General features: G+C 24.7%; 1 protein-coding gene across 1 annotated transcript; it reads left to right on the top strand.

Annotated features, from left to right (window-relative positions):
• The first annotated feature begins 1,791 nt into the window (after positions 1-1,791).
• LOC131648077 (defensin-like protein 181) lies at positions 1,792-2,457 on the top strand. Its single transcript, XM_058917870.1, has 2 exons — positions 1,792-1,906; positions 2,081-2,457. The coding sequence occupies exons 1-2, from the start codon at positions 1,846-1,848 to the stop codon at positions 2,380-2,382; spliced, it is 363 nt and encodes a 120-aa protein (XP_058773853.1). The 5' UTR covers positions 1,792-1,845; the 3' UTR covers positions 2,383-2,457.
• The last annotated feature ends 13,140 nt before the right edge of the window (positions 2,458-15,597 follow it).

Here is a 15,597-nt window from a genome sequence, read left to right as displayed (position 1 = left end):
GAAATTTCTTTTTTGTCACAAGAATTCGAAGATGCATTTTCCAACGTATCAAATTTATAATTTTTGGTGTTTTCGCGAGATTTCAGAGATGCATTTTTTAAATACTTCCATATTTGGTGTTGGGATTTTTTGGAGATGTATTTCCAAAATAACTCAATATTTATAAAAAAAATTAAAATCAATGTGTATCAGTTGTATTAATATGATAATTAATTATATTAATAAAGATATATAATTAAATATAGGATCTTGCTAACGAGTGCCCCAGGGACACTCTTTAAGAATTCCAAATATAAAAAAACGTTCTTTGAATAAATCAATTATTCAACCTCTAAATCATTGAATACAAGTATTCCCAAACAAAAACATACTATTTATTTCTTATAAAAATCTATTATTTCAATTTCTAATACATTAAATACAAATATTTCAAATTAAAAACATACCTTTTTAAATTCTTAAAGAGTGTTTCAGGAGCACTCGTTAGCATTTTCCTTAAACCCTAAACCCTAATCTTTTTTTAAAAAGTTAATTATTTATATTTTCAATGCATTTAATACATATATTTTGGATCAAAACATAACTTTTTACTTTATTAAACAATGTTCAACTTACCTTTTTAATCTTTTAACCAGTGCCTCTGGGGCACTCGTTGCCTCTGGGGCACTCGTTTGCATTACCCTTTCCTTAAATATATACCGTTATAATCAAATATAATAATAGTGTGTAAATAACGATGATCAATCTATTAAATATTTAAATCAGCACATTATTCTCATATAAAATTAATTAAAGAAGAAAATGTAATATAGATTAAAAATTATAATGCCAATAGGAGGATATTTTTAAATGATAATTTCATTAATTAACAATATTACTCTAATATTTTTTTATTTATTAAAGGGCTCTTCATTACACCCTTAATACAAGAGAGTTCAAGTTTATTCCAAACGCACCGAATACATAATGTTGTAGTCATGTAAAAAATAATTACTTTTATAATTTTAAAAAATTTGTGATAAATAAATTATTACAAAATTAAAATTTTATTTAATCTCTTTATTTCTTATTTATAATTTAATCTCTTTATTATTTATTTATAACAATTTGTATTTAAGTTATTCTTTATTAATAATAACTCACTTTAATTATATTATAGTTATATTATAAATAAATATTTTTTAAAATAAAATTTAAAATTTTGGAATATTAGTTAATTCAGATATGCATATTTGAAAATCTTTGAAACTAAAAATATTAGGTTCTTTCAGATATGCACATGCGAAGGGCATTTTAAAATTTTCAAGGATGTTTTTGACCATATATAAATGTGGTGTAGAAAGAGATTCCCAAAATTTTAACTTATAAAAATGAATCATTTGTTATTTAATAAATTTAAAAAAAGTGTACCATCCCTTAGGAAAAAATGTCTTAATGAAATATTTATCAATATTTTAATTATATAATACTACCTCCGGTCCCATTTATAAGAAAAGATTCTCTTTTTAGATACATTGAATAAATAATGTATCTAGATAGTATGTTGTCCAGATACATTATTTATTTAATGTATCTAAAAAGATAATCTTTTCTTATAAATGGGATCAGAGGGAGTATAAAATAATGTCTTCATTATTACAAAATTAAAAAAAGTTAGTGTTTCAAACTTATCATTCAAGTTTACAAATGTCTATAGTCAAAAAGATAATAAACAGACAAAATAACTGTTTAATATTGGAATATGTAATTCTCGATGAATGACAATAAATAAGTTCCTCTATCTCCCATTTACACAATCACAAAAAAATTCAAAACAGATTTTTGTTAGAGAAGGAACTGTTATTAATGGCGATACGCACTCCAAACAATTTCAATCTCTTTGTCATCTTAGTTTTAATTGTTACAAGTAACTCTCTCTTCCATATTGTGATATAGATAATACAGACACCCTTAACACGACACAGAGAGAAATATTTTTTTAAGATTGTGTGTGTTACATAGATTGTGATGTTAGTGAAGTTATAAATAACCAATTTCAATAATATTTGCCTTTAATGTTTCATAATTTTGTTTTTTGCAGTGCAATTCAAAGCTGAAAGTAAACAATGTTCGTTAATTAAGAATTATTGTGATGTTGTTGATTGCCCTTCTCTTTGTAAGTCCGAATTCAAGGATGGTACGTCATCGTGCTCTTTCTTCAACCTATGCACATGTTTTTTTGAAGGAGCTGTTGACCAAAATTGCAACATTGCCATGGGATTCTGCAATGCTGAGTGCAATGCCCTCTGTTGCAACCAAAAGTGTCAGCAAAAATATGGTAGGGATTCAGTTGGAATATGTAATGAAAGCAAAGGTGTGAGATTGTGCATTTGTTATTACTAAGTTATACTTTTTTTTTTTGACTCAACTGAGTTATACCTTAAATAAAATGAATAAAAAATAATATTATATCTATAATTTTGTGTGATTTTATTTAAGATTTTATTTTATTATTTAATTATAATTCAATTTGTGTAATGAATTCTTCAATTAGTAAGGCGTATTTGATAAACACTCACTTTTGAAATATATAATAAAAAAATCCTTAACAAGTAGAAAATGAGTTTTATTTATAAGAAGCGGTGCTAGAAGTTACAAGTTTTGGGAAGTTTGTTGGTTAAATGATGTTTGTTTGTCGGAGGTTTTTCTGGAACTTTTTAAAATTTCTTTGTTGAAAAATGTTTCCGTAGCGGTTATGGGAAGATGGCGTGATGGGGTATGGAAATGGGGATTTGGGCATTTCGGAGGTCGAGGTGGTTGAGCCGGGGTTGTTTTCTAAGCTTTTGACTTTACGGATTTTTTTGGAAACTTTTGCGGGTTGTAATTTGGAGAAGGATTTCGTGAGTTGGAATAGTGAGTCGGACAAGAGTTTTACGGTTTCTTCGTGTTACCACCGGTATGCTTTCCGGCGAATCCCTTTTGGTCCCCTAAATAGGAATGATGAAGTGTTGGAAAAGATTTGGAAGATGGAGGTTCCTTTCAAAATTAAAGCTTTTGCATGGAGACTTTTTGTGAATAGGCTACCAACCAAAGACTTTTGAAAGTTAGAGGTATTGCTTTTCCTACTTCTAATTTAAATTGTGTTTTTTGTGGGTTACATTTGGAGGATAGAGACCATATTTTCTTCAAATGTAATGTAATTAAACTTGTTTGGAAAGATATTGATGAGTGGGTGGATTATTCGGGTTGGAAGGAGGAAAGTTGCATTCCGTTTTTTATGGAATGGTATTCCATGAGTCGTTTGAAAAGAATTAAAGATGGTAAATTGGGGGTGTTTAGGTTGGCCACTTGTTGGATTATTTGGTTGACAAGGAATGACTTTTGCTTTAAAAATGAGGTTTGAAATATAAATGATATAGTGTGGAAAGTCAAGTTTTTGATGTGGAGGTGGTCTTTCTATGGTGATATTGCTTATTCCAATTGTAACTTTTATAATTTTTATAAAGACTCATTGTCTTTTATGTCGTGATTGTAGTTGGTTTGTAATATCGTTTTTGTCGGACTTGTTCCGTTCTTATGTATCAAGGTTGGAGAACCCTTAATTCCTCCATAAATATAATACTTGCTTAAAAAAAAAAAGAGTTAAGTTTTTAGCATTTTTGTATTTTGCCTAAGATATATTGTAAGATAAGTTAAATGAAAATTTATTTAAATCTATCTTTATATTTGGTGTTAATTAAGATGTATATCTAAATACAATTTTCTTATACAGAGAAAGGTTAAAAGTGGATTCAATTTCTCCTTCTTGTATTAATTATTTCCACTTTTTTCTTGGAATTTTCAAATAAAATTCATTAATTAATATTATTATTATTATTAATTACACTTTTTTTTAAGGTAAAACAATTAAATTATTAAAAAAGGAAAATAAATGTACTAATTGAGAGGTTAGACTTGACCTAAGAGAAGAAAATAAAAAAAATTCAAAATGAATACAAAATAAAAGTTAAAAATAAAACATACAAAATTAAATGAATTGGATTTTTAAAGTTGGCTAGTGGAAACAGTTTCTAAAAAAAATATTTTTTAATAAAATTAGCAATGTTGTTCCACTAAACAAATTTTTTTTTTTACGGAAAAACAACTCATTCATCTACTTAATATAAATGTAAAGATGTCATGATGGCAACCCTAGCCACATGTCATCCTTATAACAATCTAAACCACGTGTCATCATGAGAATAAAACTTTAATTATACAAACCTAATAATAATAATAATAATAATAATAATAATAATAATAATAATAATAATAATAATAATAATAATAATAATAATCTACTTAATATAAATGTAAAGAGGTCATGATGGCAACCCTAGCCACATGTCATCCTTATAACAATCTAAACCACGTGTCATCATGAGAATAAAACTTTAATTATACAAACCTAATAATAATAATAATAATAATAATAATAATAATAATAATAATAATAATAATAATAATAATAATAATTCATGAGAATAAAACCTACATGTCATAAACCTAATAATAATAATAATAATAATAATAATAATAATAATAATAATAATAATAATAATAATAATAATTTATGAGAATAAAACCTTAATTATACAAACATAATAATAATAATAATAATAATATTAATAAAATATTATGGTTGCTGAGACAGAAATCCAGGCTCAGACTCAAAGGCTACCATTACGGCTGTTGTATATGAAATTGAGGACAATCTATATTACTTTAGTGATGTGATCTCTGCGGGAATTCCTGATGTTGAAAGGTTAATAATAGACAATATTCTGACGCTTCTGATTTTTCAAGTACTTCTTCCTTTTCTAAGGATAGATTTCATAGGATTCACAGTACTAACAACTATTATCTTCCTTTGATTCGGATAAATGGAAATAGATTTCACTCCTGATTTCAAAACATTCACACTTCAATAAAATTAAATATTAAAAAAAATACTAAACAATAAAAAAATAAAATTCAGAATAATAACAACTCTGACAAATTAAAGCAAACCTGTGAAAACAAAAGGGAAACTCCCGTGGTTGAAAGCACCTTCGGAGTAATACTGTCAAAATTGTTCCCAGATCGTACTTGAAGAAGAACTAACTTCAGCCCCTATTATGATTGACCAAACACTCCGTGGGTGCCGCCAAGAATACCATCAGATAGAGAGAGGGTTGAAACAAACGAGGTTGAAACAAACACTTCTTCCAGTTCCGCAATCCGAAATTGAGACCCAGGGACACCGTGAAAGCTGAAGCAGAAGGTTTCTACGGAGTTCTCATGGGCGGCTAGAGAAAACCCTTTTTATTAATTAATAATAATAAAAATTAACATAAATTTTCTTTATTTTAATTTATTTACAATTATACACATAGAAAGTTTTAGTTACAATTATTAGAAATGATATTTATGTTATATTCATCAATGTCATTATTATTCATCCATTATAACATTTTGTGTCACATCAATTCAAAATATTGACATCAATTCTTTATTATAGATAATATTTATAGAAAAATAAATTGATTTCTCATAATTATTCAATTAACATATTGCATATATTTATTTTTTCGTAATAAATTAAAGAGTCACTTTGTAGGAGCAATCTAAAAAATATATTATTGGAATAAATATTGAACTAATTTTTAAGTTATGTTTTAATATAAAAACTAGACCTACACCCGTGCGATGCACGGATATGTTTTATTTAAATATTATTAGTAGTTATATTAAATTAAAATATATTAATATGAATAATTTTATATCAACTATGTGTCGAATGTGTTGTGTTTTATGTTTTATAATATTATTTAATATAAAATAAACCACTAATGACAAATTAATAATTGAAATAAAAAATAAGTAGAGTTGTGAAATTGAAATATAAGAAAAACTAATCATAACTTAGAATTAAAAATTAAGTGAAAAATTGTAAATTATAAATTAGAATTATTATATTTAAATATTTATATGCAAAATAAACACATAAAATAAGAAATTCACTGTTACATAAAAAAGTGAAGGTAGCATCTAGAGTGGACCATCTAATAGGTGGTTCACCGGTGCACCACTTTTAGATGCCATTAGATATATTTAAAAGGTTCAGATGAATTAGAATAAAAATGGGTTACATACAACTTTTCTCCCACAATTACTCACTCCACCTTTTCTCTCTCCTCTCATCTCCTGCTATTGGTTGAGATTGAAGAGTAACTTCTTTTTTTCTAAAATCTAAATTTGCCTAAAACTACCTCTCCCACCCTTCAATCATCCATCGTGTTATTATTCCATCCTCTTATTATTGAATCTATTCATCTTCCATAAAAATATTTTTTACATTATATGGTGAGACTGTCATCTTTTTCTCATAATAACAATAAATTATTTTTATAACTAAACACAATTATTGTGATATTTTCCATTAGTGCTTTGGACTTATTTCTCTTTGCATGATACTTTGCTGCAACTCAGTTAATAAGTGAGACTTCATACTTCACAGATTTATGCAATTGGTTCATATAACAGTCACTTCTTTAATTAAAAATTTAAATCCAACTTTCAATACATTTATTTACGGAAGGGGGTATAAAAATCAACGGAGACGGAAAATGAATTCACTATCTTGTTATTTACCGAAGGGGTATAAAAATCAACGGAGAGGGAAAATGAATTATTAGATAGGTTAACGATGGTGTTGTTTTGTTACATTACATATGCTTATCACCATTTGCAAAAGTGGAAAAAAGACTTTTCAGACAAAATCCATTTTTGATTTAGAAGGTGGGAAGGAACACAAATATGAGATAAATGGAACATTAATTTGTCTTTGATTGAGAATGGAGAAAAAGAAAACCATGTTGTTTAAAGAGATGAAATATATATATGGTGGAAATGAAGAAAATATGAATAAAAAAAATCTAATTTAATACGGTACTTAATAATATATTCATGTGGAATTGTTTCATCTAAAGGTCATAATTAGTGGTACATGGATGAGGGACTTAATAGGGCCCTCATTCTAGAATCCACCGTGAATATGTTATTTTTTGGTTGATTATCTTAGGAAAAATTATAAATTGCCGATTTATTAAATAATGAAAAAATAAATAGTTAAGGTATTAGTGGGTAATGACATGATAGTTGGTATGTAATTGAGGTCCAGTAAATAAATAAAAAAGAAAGTGGTTCAATTTAATTTAATTAATTATATTGATTTAATGAATTAAATATTATTTTGACTTAATATTTTTCTTATAATTAATTATTTAATAATATCATTAAAATAATTTATAATTACTACTAATTTTAAGGAGAAAATTTAGTAGAAGACATTGTAGGCATGAGTAAATTCTTTTGAATTATTTTAAAAAAGAAAATAAAACAATAGTATAATCAATTGTAAAGTATAAATAACATGGATCAAGAAAGAAATCCTAAAACCGATAAAGTTATGTAAATTTAAGTCATTGATAAATAATAATAAAATGATGATAAATAAAGGAAAAGAAAAAAATAAGTACATAATAAAAATTATATAATAAAAATAAGTTGAATATATAAATTGATAAATAAATAAAATAAACATATTGCTTCATCCAAGAAGGCATGATGGTGGTACCTACAAAAATAAATATGATTTTTTTTTTATTTTAATATCACATAATTTATAAAATAAAATAAAATATACAATATAATTATAGATTACCTTAATTTTGTGTGAAATTTTTTTGATCATTGAAATGAAGATATCTGCAAAATGAAATTAATAATATAATAAATTGATAAATTAAAGTTGATAAAATAGATTTTTAATTAAAACAATATATAAAATATGTGGATAAATAAACCTAAGAGAAAGAGAGAATAACATAAATTTTTGTTGAGGGAAAAAAGAAATATTTATAAAAAAAAAAAACCTTAATGTTTTTGGTGTTTTGTAACATGTTCTATCAATTTCAATCTCTTCTTTGAAAAAAAAACATGCTCTTTAGCTTTATAATAGATAGATAAGAGCATCAGAAGTGGCTGGAAGATTGAAAATAGTGGAAGTGTGGGATTGATGCTATAATGAACTATTTTTTTTAAATAAAATAAAACAAAAGAGAATAAATAATAAACTATTTAATACCATAGCATTGTGTTATAACATATCTTCATTTTTCATGTCTTCATTTCTCTGCAACAAAAGTAAAATCATTCATGGTTGAAATGTATGAAAAATATGATGAATGTAAAGACATAAAAAAATTTCAAAGTTAATAACTAAAAATAGAAAATAAAGCAAATGAGAAGATTGTAAAATTAAGAGAAAATGAGAACATCTCTAATTTTTCAATCACGTGAGTCATTTATAACGCATAAGAGGTTCCAATTTGTTACCATGTATACTACTAACCTTTCACTAAACCCTATTTATAGATAACTTCTCACTAAACCCACTCTTAATTATTTTGATTTTGATTAATTATAAGTAATTAATAAATAATAGTATTTAATTCATTGGAGAGGTATATTTAGGAGGAGGTTATAATTAGTAGAAGTTATTTGAAAAGGTGAATTTATATAGAATTAATTATTATTATTATTGCTAATTATCATTATTATTTAATTAATAAGAGAGGTTACGTATATTGCTTTAGATTTATAGAAATTTATTAGTATTTATTTAAAATATTTAATTCATTAGAGGGATATATATAGGAGGAGGTTATAACTATGTGGAAGTTACTTAGAAAGTGAATTTATATGAATTAATTAATTGATTAATTATTTATTATTATTACTATTATTGTAATTATTATTATCTAATTAATAGGAGAGGTTACGTATATTAGTTGAAGAGGTGGATTTATATGAACTTTTTTTTAATTATTATTATTATTATTATTATTATTATTATATTTATTTATTTAATTAATTAAAGAAGTGGGTGAATTATGATTATGAGCATATATTTTTATAAATTTATTAAAGAAACGGAAAATTATTTCTTTGAGTTTTAATTTTTTCAATGTCTTAATGTAAAAAATTGTCTAACAAAAAAATAATAATAATAATAATATTAAAAGATCAAAATTTTAAATTTACATTTTATTTTTATTTCTATGAGTATATATTTTATAAATATCAAGAATTTCAATTTAGGATAAAAAATTACAAATTTAGTAAATAATAATGCACAAAGAAATAGTAAAATTTAAAATTTTTATTTTGTTTTTGTTTTTGTTTATATGAGTATATATTTTTATAAATTTATTAAAAAAATGAAAAACTATTTGTTTGATATTTGAATTTTTCATTGAAAACTATTTGTTTGAATTTTGAATTTTCCATGGAAAACTATTTGTTTGACTTTTAAATTTTTCAATGTCTTAATGTAAAAAGATTGTCTAACAATAATAATATTAAAATATCACAATTTTATATTTAAATTTTATTTTTGTTTCCATTTTTATGAATATATATTTTTATAAATTTATTTAAAAAATTAAGGATTATTAATAAAATATAATTATTGAAGGATTAGTAATAAAGTAATAACTATTTATTAATATTATTATACTATTACTATTTGATGTTATTCCTAGAAAGATGATTTAATAATATTGTTAAAAATATAGTGGTTAGAAAGGTGGTTTTAATAATATTGTTAGAAAAAAATAGTGGCTCATAAAAATTGAAAATTCTAAAATTATGCCACGTAAGCATTATAGTTAGGATTATGTTCAAAGTTGCTATAATCATGCCACATCAGCATTAGGGTTAGGGTTATCTTCAAGGTTGCCATCATGACAACCTTGCATTTAGATTAAGTAGATAAGTTATAATTATTTGAAATACTCACATTTTTTACTAATTTTTTATTATTTTTTAAAGTAATAATACATTTTCAAATTAAAAATTTAGAAGATAAATTACTACTTTTAATAAATCATAATCATTTGTATAAAATAAACGCATTAAATTGATAATTATTTTTATATAAGTTGTTTATAAAATCAACACATTAAATTAAGAATGATATTTAAAAACCAACGCATTAAATTGACAATAATTTTTTAATATAAAATTAAAGCATTAAATTAGCAATCTTATTATGTTCCATGATATTAAATTCAACATTTATACTTATTTAATAATGTTTTTTTTAATTACATGTGATTCGTTTAAGGCATTCAATTTGTTTTTTACCGTAAAAAACAGACTTGCAAATTCAAAACTTATATACTTTAAAAAATAATAAAATTAATTATTTATATATTTCAGTTACTATTATAATTATTTTCTTATTTCAATTACTAAACATAAAATTAGTAACAATTATTACTATATTTCATTTCTTTTATAATATAAGCAACTTAAAATTCTTTAAAAAACAAAACAAAATCTCTCTTTTCAATAATCTCAATTTTATTCTGGGGCTAAATTATATATTTAATTTTATATAATTCAAATTTTAACCATGGTATTCAATAAAATATTTTTATTTATTTATATAAGTTAGTACGATAATTTTTAAAGTCAAATTACTAATTTTTTAAAACTTTTAAACTGTTTTTGAAAAATAGTTTATCGAATAAATTTTTTATATATCATAAGAAATATTAAAAAATATTAACGAATATCTTTTAATATTATTACTATTATCGTTATTATTATTTTTCTATTTATATCCCAATTCCAATTATAAATTGAAATATTAAACCTTATAAAAATATTTACATTCATATTTCAATTATTAATGATATCTAATAAAATATAATAACAGTTATGAATATATTACTATTTAAAACTAAGTTACATTTTATCATTGTTTTAATAAAATTTAATTTTAATTGATGCATTCATTGTTTAATTTGAAAATATAAATTTATATTAAAAAAATTATCATTATATTTTATTTATATTCCTTTATTTTAACTTTTTTTTAATATTCCTATATTCTAATATTAATAGATTATTACTATTATCGTTATTATTATTTTTCTATTTATATCACAATTCCAATTATAAATTGAAATATTAAGCATTATAAAAATATTTACGTTCATATTTCAATTATTAATGATATAACCCTCCTCTTAATAAAATATAATAACAGTTATGAATATATTATTATTTAAAACTTGGTTACATTTTATCATTGTTATAAAAAAATTTAATTTTAATTGATGCATTCATTGTTTAATTTCAAAATATAAATTTATATTAAAAAAATTATCATTATATTTTATTTATATTCCTATATTTTTATTTTTTTTAATATTCCCATATTATATATATATATATATATATATATATATATATATATATTAATATATAAATATCTTTTCTATTTCATAACCACCGACAACTTTTTAATTTTTAGTTTTTTTTCATCTCTTTAACTATTCATTAAAGGTTCCATAAATTACTATTTTAATGCAATATTTTATTTCTGTTTTTTTCGGTTACTATTTTTTATTAATGGATAAAATATCCAACGTGATATTTCTTCTTCCAACTTCTACGATAATTTCACATTTGGTGCATCATTCTCCTTCTACAGTAGTTACAAAATAGTTTATCTTCCCTATGTAAAAAAACGGTTCCTACAACCGTTACATATCACATATCCCATAAATAACCGTAAATCTAATAACTTCATTTGCAGATCTACATAGACTTTTTTCTTCTTCTCACTCCCACCTATATATTTGGATTCAAATATGTCTGCTTATCAACTTCATCAGATCTCTTCAACTTCAACAAGAGAAAAAAAAGTGCAAATAGGGTTTCTAAATCACTTTGCTAGGGTTTCCACCAAAATTCATATTCTCGCCATCATCTTTCTTTTATTCTTCCTCTATTTTTTTGTGCTCTTTTCTTAACAAGTTTGTGTTATTTAGTGGTGCTGGAAACTAATGTACCTGAATTTTGTTACGGGTTGATCCCAAGTCTATATCATGTGAGTTTTTTAAATTGGCAAATTTTTACCTGATTTAAATTATTGTTTGTTTGTTATTATTTTGGCTTTGAAGAATTTTCATTTTCATTTTTTTTCTGGCGAGGAATGACAGGAATGACAGCCACATTGGAGAGAGTGGAGGAGTCGAACCAAAATGAGAATAATCAGAATAATTGGGATTTGCAAGCATGTTGTGCAATTGATTTGTCCTATTATTTTCAATATAGTAGAGTTGATTGTCATTTTATTTTCAATATAGTAAAGTTGATTGTCATTTTATTTTCAATATAGTAAAGTTGATTGTCCTTTTATTTTTAATATAGTAAAGTGGATTATTGTTTCAAAGCAAAATCGTCAAATTTGCCTTTTATTATTCTAATTAATTGGTATTCGAAATTTGATAATAATGTTAATAAATAAAATATTTATTTAATAAAAGTTATATGATCTAATTAATAAAATAAAGTTAATAATAGGGCTAATAAATAAAATATTTATTTAATCAATACTATATGATCTAATTAATAAAATAAAATCAATAATTGCATATTGAACCATTTGTGTATTATATAGATTTATTACATGTAAATGTTTTATATATAGAATAACGTGATTTACTATAACGTAATTTTATAATTGTGCTTTTGAAATTTTAATAGCTACATATTTTTCACTACAGTAGTGAAAATTATTTTTTTCTCAAATTTGATATTTTTAGTATATTAACTATAAATATGCGATTGTTGTTGACATAGATACATTTATTTTAATTCTAATTTTTTTTATTTCTATGATATTATGATTATTACAGTTATATTCATTTGTACTAAAATTAATATAAATTATAAATTAAATGTTAAATTTATTATAGTTCAAGTAGTAATATTTTTATACTCTTAATGTTTTAATATGTAAATGCAACCATAATAGATATTATTGTTTCTAATTTAAAAAATTAAAAGTACTCCAAAAAAAATTAAAAAATTAAAAGCATAATTTCAAACATAAGCTAAATGGGCTATAAACTAATTTTATATGCAAATATAAAAATTTAATATGAATTATTATAAAATAATGTAATTTTATTTCTAATATATCCGTGCGGAGCACGGGTGGACAATCTAGTTAGATAAAAAACATAGAGTATAAGTATTGCAAAAGATAATGTCTTAGGGTATTTTTCATCCACAATCTAAAAATATCACTAATAACAAAATCAACCAAGATTTGAACATCATTAAATTTTGAGAACTTAGAAATTAAAATGGTATTACAAACCTGAATCCCTAATCCAAGCAACTAGGCAGAAATATTCCACAGATAACACATGAGTTTGGGAACCACAATCTTTAAATCTATCAAATTACGGATCATGTCTTTAGCTTTTGGATGCACAATTCGATTATATTGGTTCTCAAGGTTGAGGAAATTCACCATATGTGAATGAGTCATTTGTTGAGAGGATAAAAGAGTTTGCTCTGCAACAACCATTGATAGGTTCTCACTCGAAAACACATATACTACATCCAAGCATCTTTGGGGCATTTCAACAAACACCATGAATGCAACCTTAAAACAGCCTAAACAAAAGAACAAAACACACCACTAGACCAAGCCAAAAAAAGGTAATATTACCTAAAACATAAAAAACACAAACCCAATCAATATCTTAGACCTTTATCTTCTGACACTCAAGCTTTTTTAGAGCCTTAAATTTACTTGTAAATGCACTTATAACTCATATTGAAGTGTTTTTGCAAACATAATTTGTGCACTTGGAGCCCTTTATTTGTATCGTTGCTGCTGTATTTTCAACATTGGTTGCTTTTTATTTCATTCCTGCAAGTTTAATTGTTGCTAAGTCAATTCAAATTATGTATCGAATAAAGTCTCCCTTCGAAGCAATTTCATTATATGTAAGTTTCAGTTTATATTAATATTTTAGGTTCCAATTCTTTTACTGCTACTTTAATTATGCGCTGTTTGATATTATGCTCTTTATTTAGTGCTTTCAACACGTATGAGAAAATCAACCAAGTTCGGAATGTGGGGACCGTCATATCGACGAGACTCTGTAAATGCACACAAAATAACTTGTAACTAGACTAATTTTTAATTTTGAAAATTATGTTTTAAAGCTAAAATTTACTACGAAAGTAGAAATACCGCGATATCGATTTCAGCTCGAAAGAGTGAGAATGGTATATGACGAAAGAAAATAAGAAACCACCCATGACAGAAGGAAATAAGAAATTATGAGAAACATAACCTATTTTGGAAAAAAAATTAAAATTTTCTGGAAACTGAAACATGTTAGCTCCATGATTTTGGGATTGGCATAATTTCGCTTAAACATGGTGCTTGAAAGATATTAAGCAAGACGTCGTAACATTTTGATCTCTTGATACAACCGAGTATGAGCTTATATTAAAAACCAGATGTCTTGACTGATGTCGTGACATTCTGAATTAGAAGATCAACACATGCTGTTTGGAATCTTAACAGATTTGACTTGTTTTAAATTGATTATATGATATTTCCTTTGAATATATCTTAGTGATTTACGCAAGTCAAGAAAATTTAATCTGGAACAAAGGAATAAAATCTCCACCAGAGTTAAAGTTTCTAAAATTAGATGATTGAGACAATATATGTTTTCAAGATTCAAAAAGATTTCTCTGCTGATTTGTTGGAACTCTCAGCTTGTGGATCAAGTAAAGCATTTCGAAGCACATGGATTGCTGAAGACTATTTAAAGAGATCCCTAGACCTAATGTAACTAACTCACACAATTATAATATTAGGGGAAGGTTAGAAGTTTTAGGTTTTGATATTCTCTTGTGTTTCAAGTCACCCATGTATATTTTTTTACTGTGTGGTAGACTGTATGTTGCTTGAGTGTTTGTCAAGTTGTTTGTTCTCACTCTTAAAAGTGTTTAAGCATTGAGTTGAGTATTGTTCTTGGTCGAAGCTTTTAAGCAAGACTACACATTTTGTATTTGAAGTGTAATCTTCTAAATTGGGTTGTTCTTGATACAATCTCTGGGATTGGGGCTGTTAGATATCAGTGAGGAGATTTAGGAAATGGGATGGCGATTTCACATGTCTAGATGTATATTTCTATGCAGAAGTTGCACTGGGTAGTGATTAAGTGAGAAGTTGTAAACTGTGACTATTTAGCTTTGAATTGATACTACTGATAGTGGATTTCCTTCCTGGCTTGGTAGCCCCCAGATTAGGTGTTGTTGCACTGAACTAGGTTAACACTTTTATGTGTTATTTATCTTTTTGCAATTTTAATTAAGTATCAATTTGAGTTTGATATGTCAGGTCTGTTTCTAGATGTCATAACACCTATCCTGACATCATGTGAGACAACTGTATTAGCATGTGTTATGCCTGTACCATAAATTTCAAAATATGTATTGAATTTTTCGAAAATGTATATATTTGACATCATCAATTTTAATACAAGATTTCATTCAAATACTAAAATAAATAAAAACTTGTGATGCCTGCTAAATCTATATCAATGGGTGGTGCCGCCTTTGACTTTTGTGTATTTGATTCTATATCAATCTCACTTAACTTGGTGAAACTCTTGCATCCTTTACAAAAAATGATTCAACCAA

Source organism: Vicia villosa, linkage group LG2, assembly GCF_029867415.1.
Source record: "Vicia villosa cultivar HV-30 ecotype Madison, WI linkage group LG2, Vvil1.0, whole genome shotgun sequence".
Classification (NCBI taxonomy): Eukaryota; Viridiplantae; Streptophyta; class Magnoliopsida; order Fabales; family Fabaceae; genus Vicia; species Vicia villosa.
This window is presented reverse-complemented; position numbering and strand designations above follow the sequence as displayed.

What these genes read in the sequence shown, in the direction of transcription:
- LOC131648077 (XM_058917870.1), top strand. Translation starts at nt 1,846, where the DNA reads ATGGCGATACGCACTCCAAACAATTTCAATCTCTTTGTCATCTTAGTT. An exon ending in CTTAGTTTTAATTGTTACAA is followed by an intron (nt 1,907 to 2,080) that starts GTAACTCTCTCT and finishes TGTTTTTTGCAG; the next exon opens with TGCAATTCAAAGCTGAAAGT.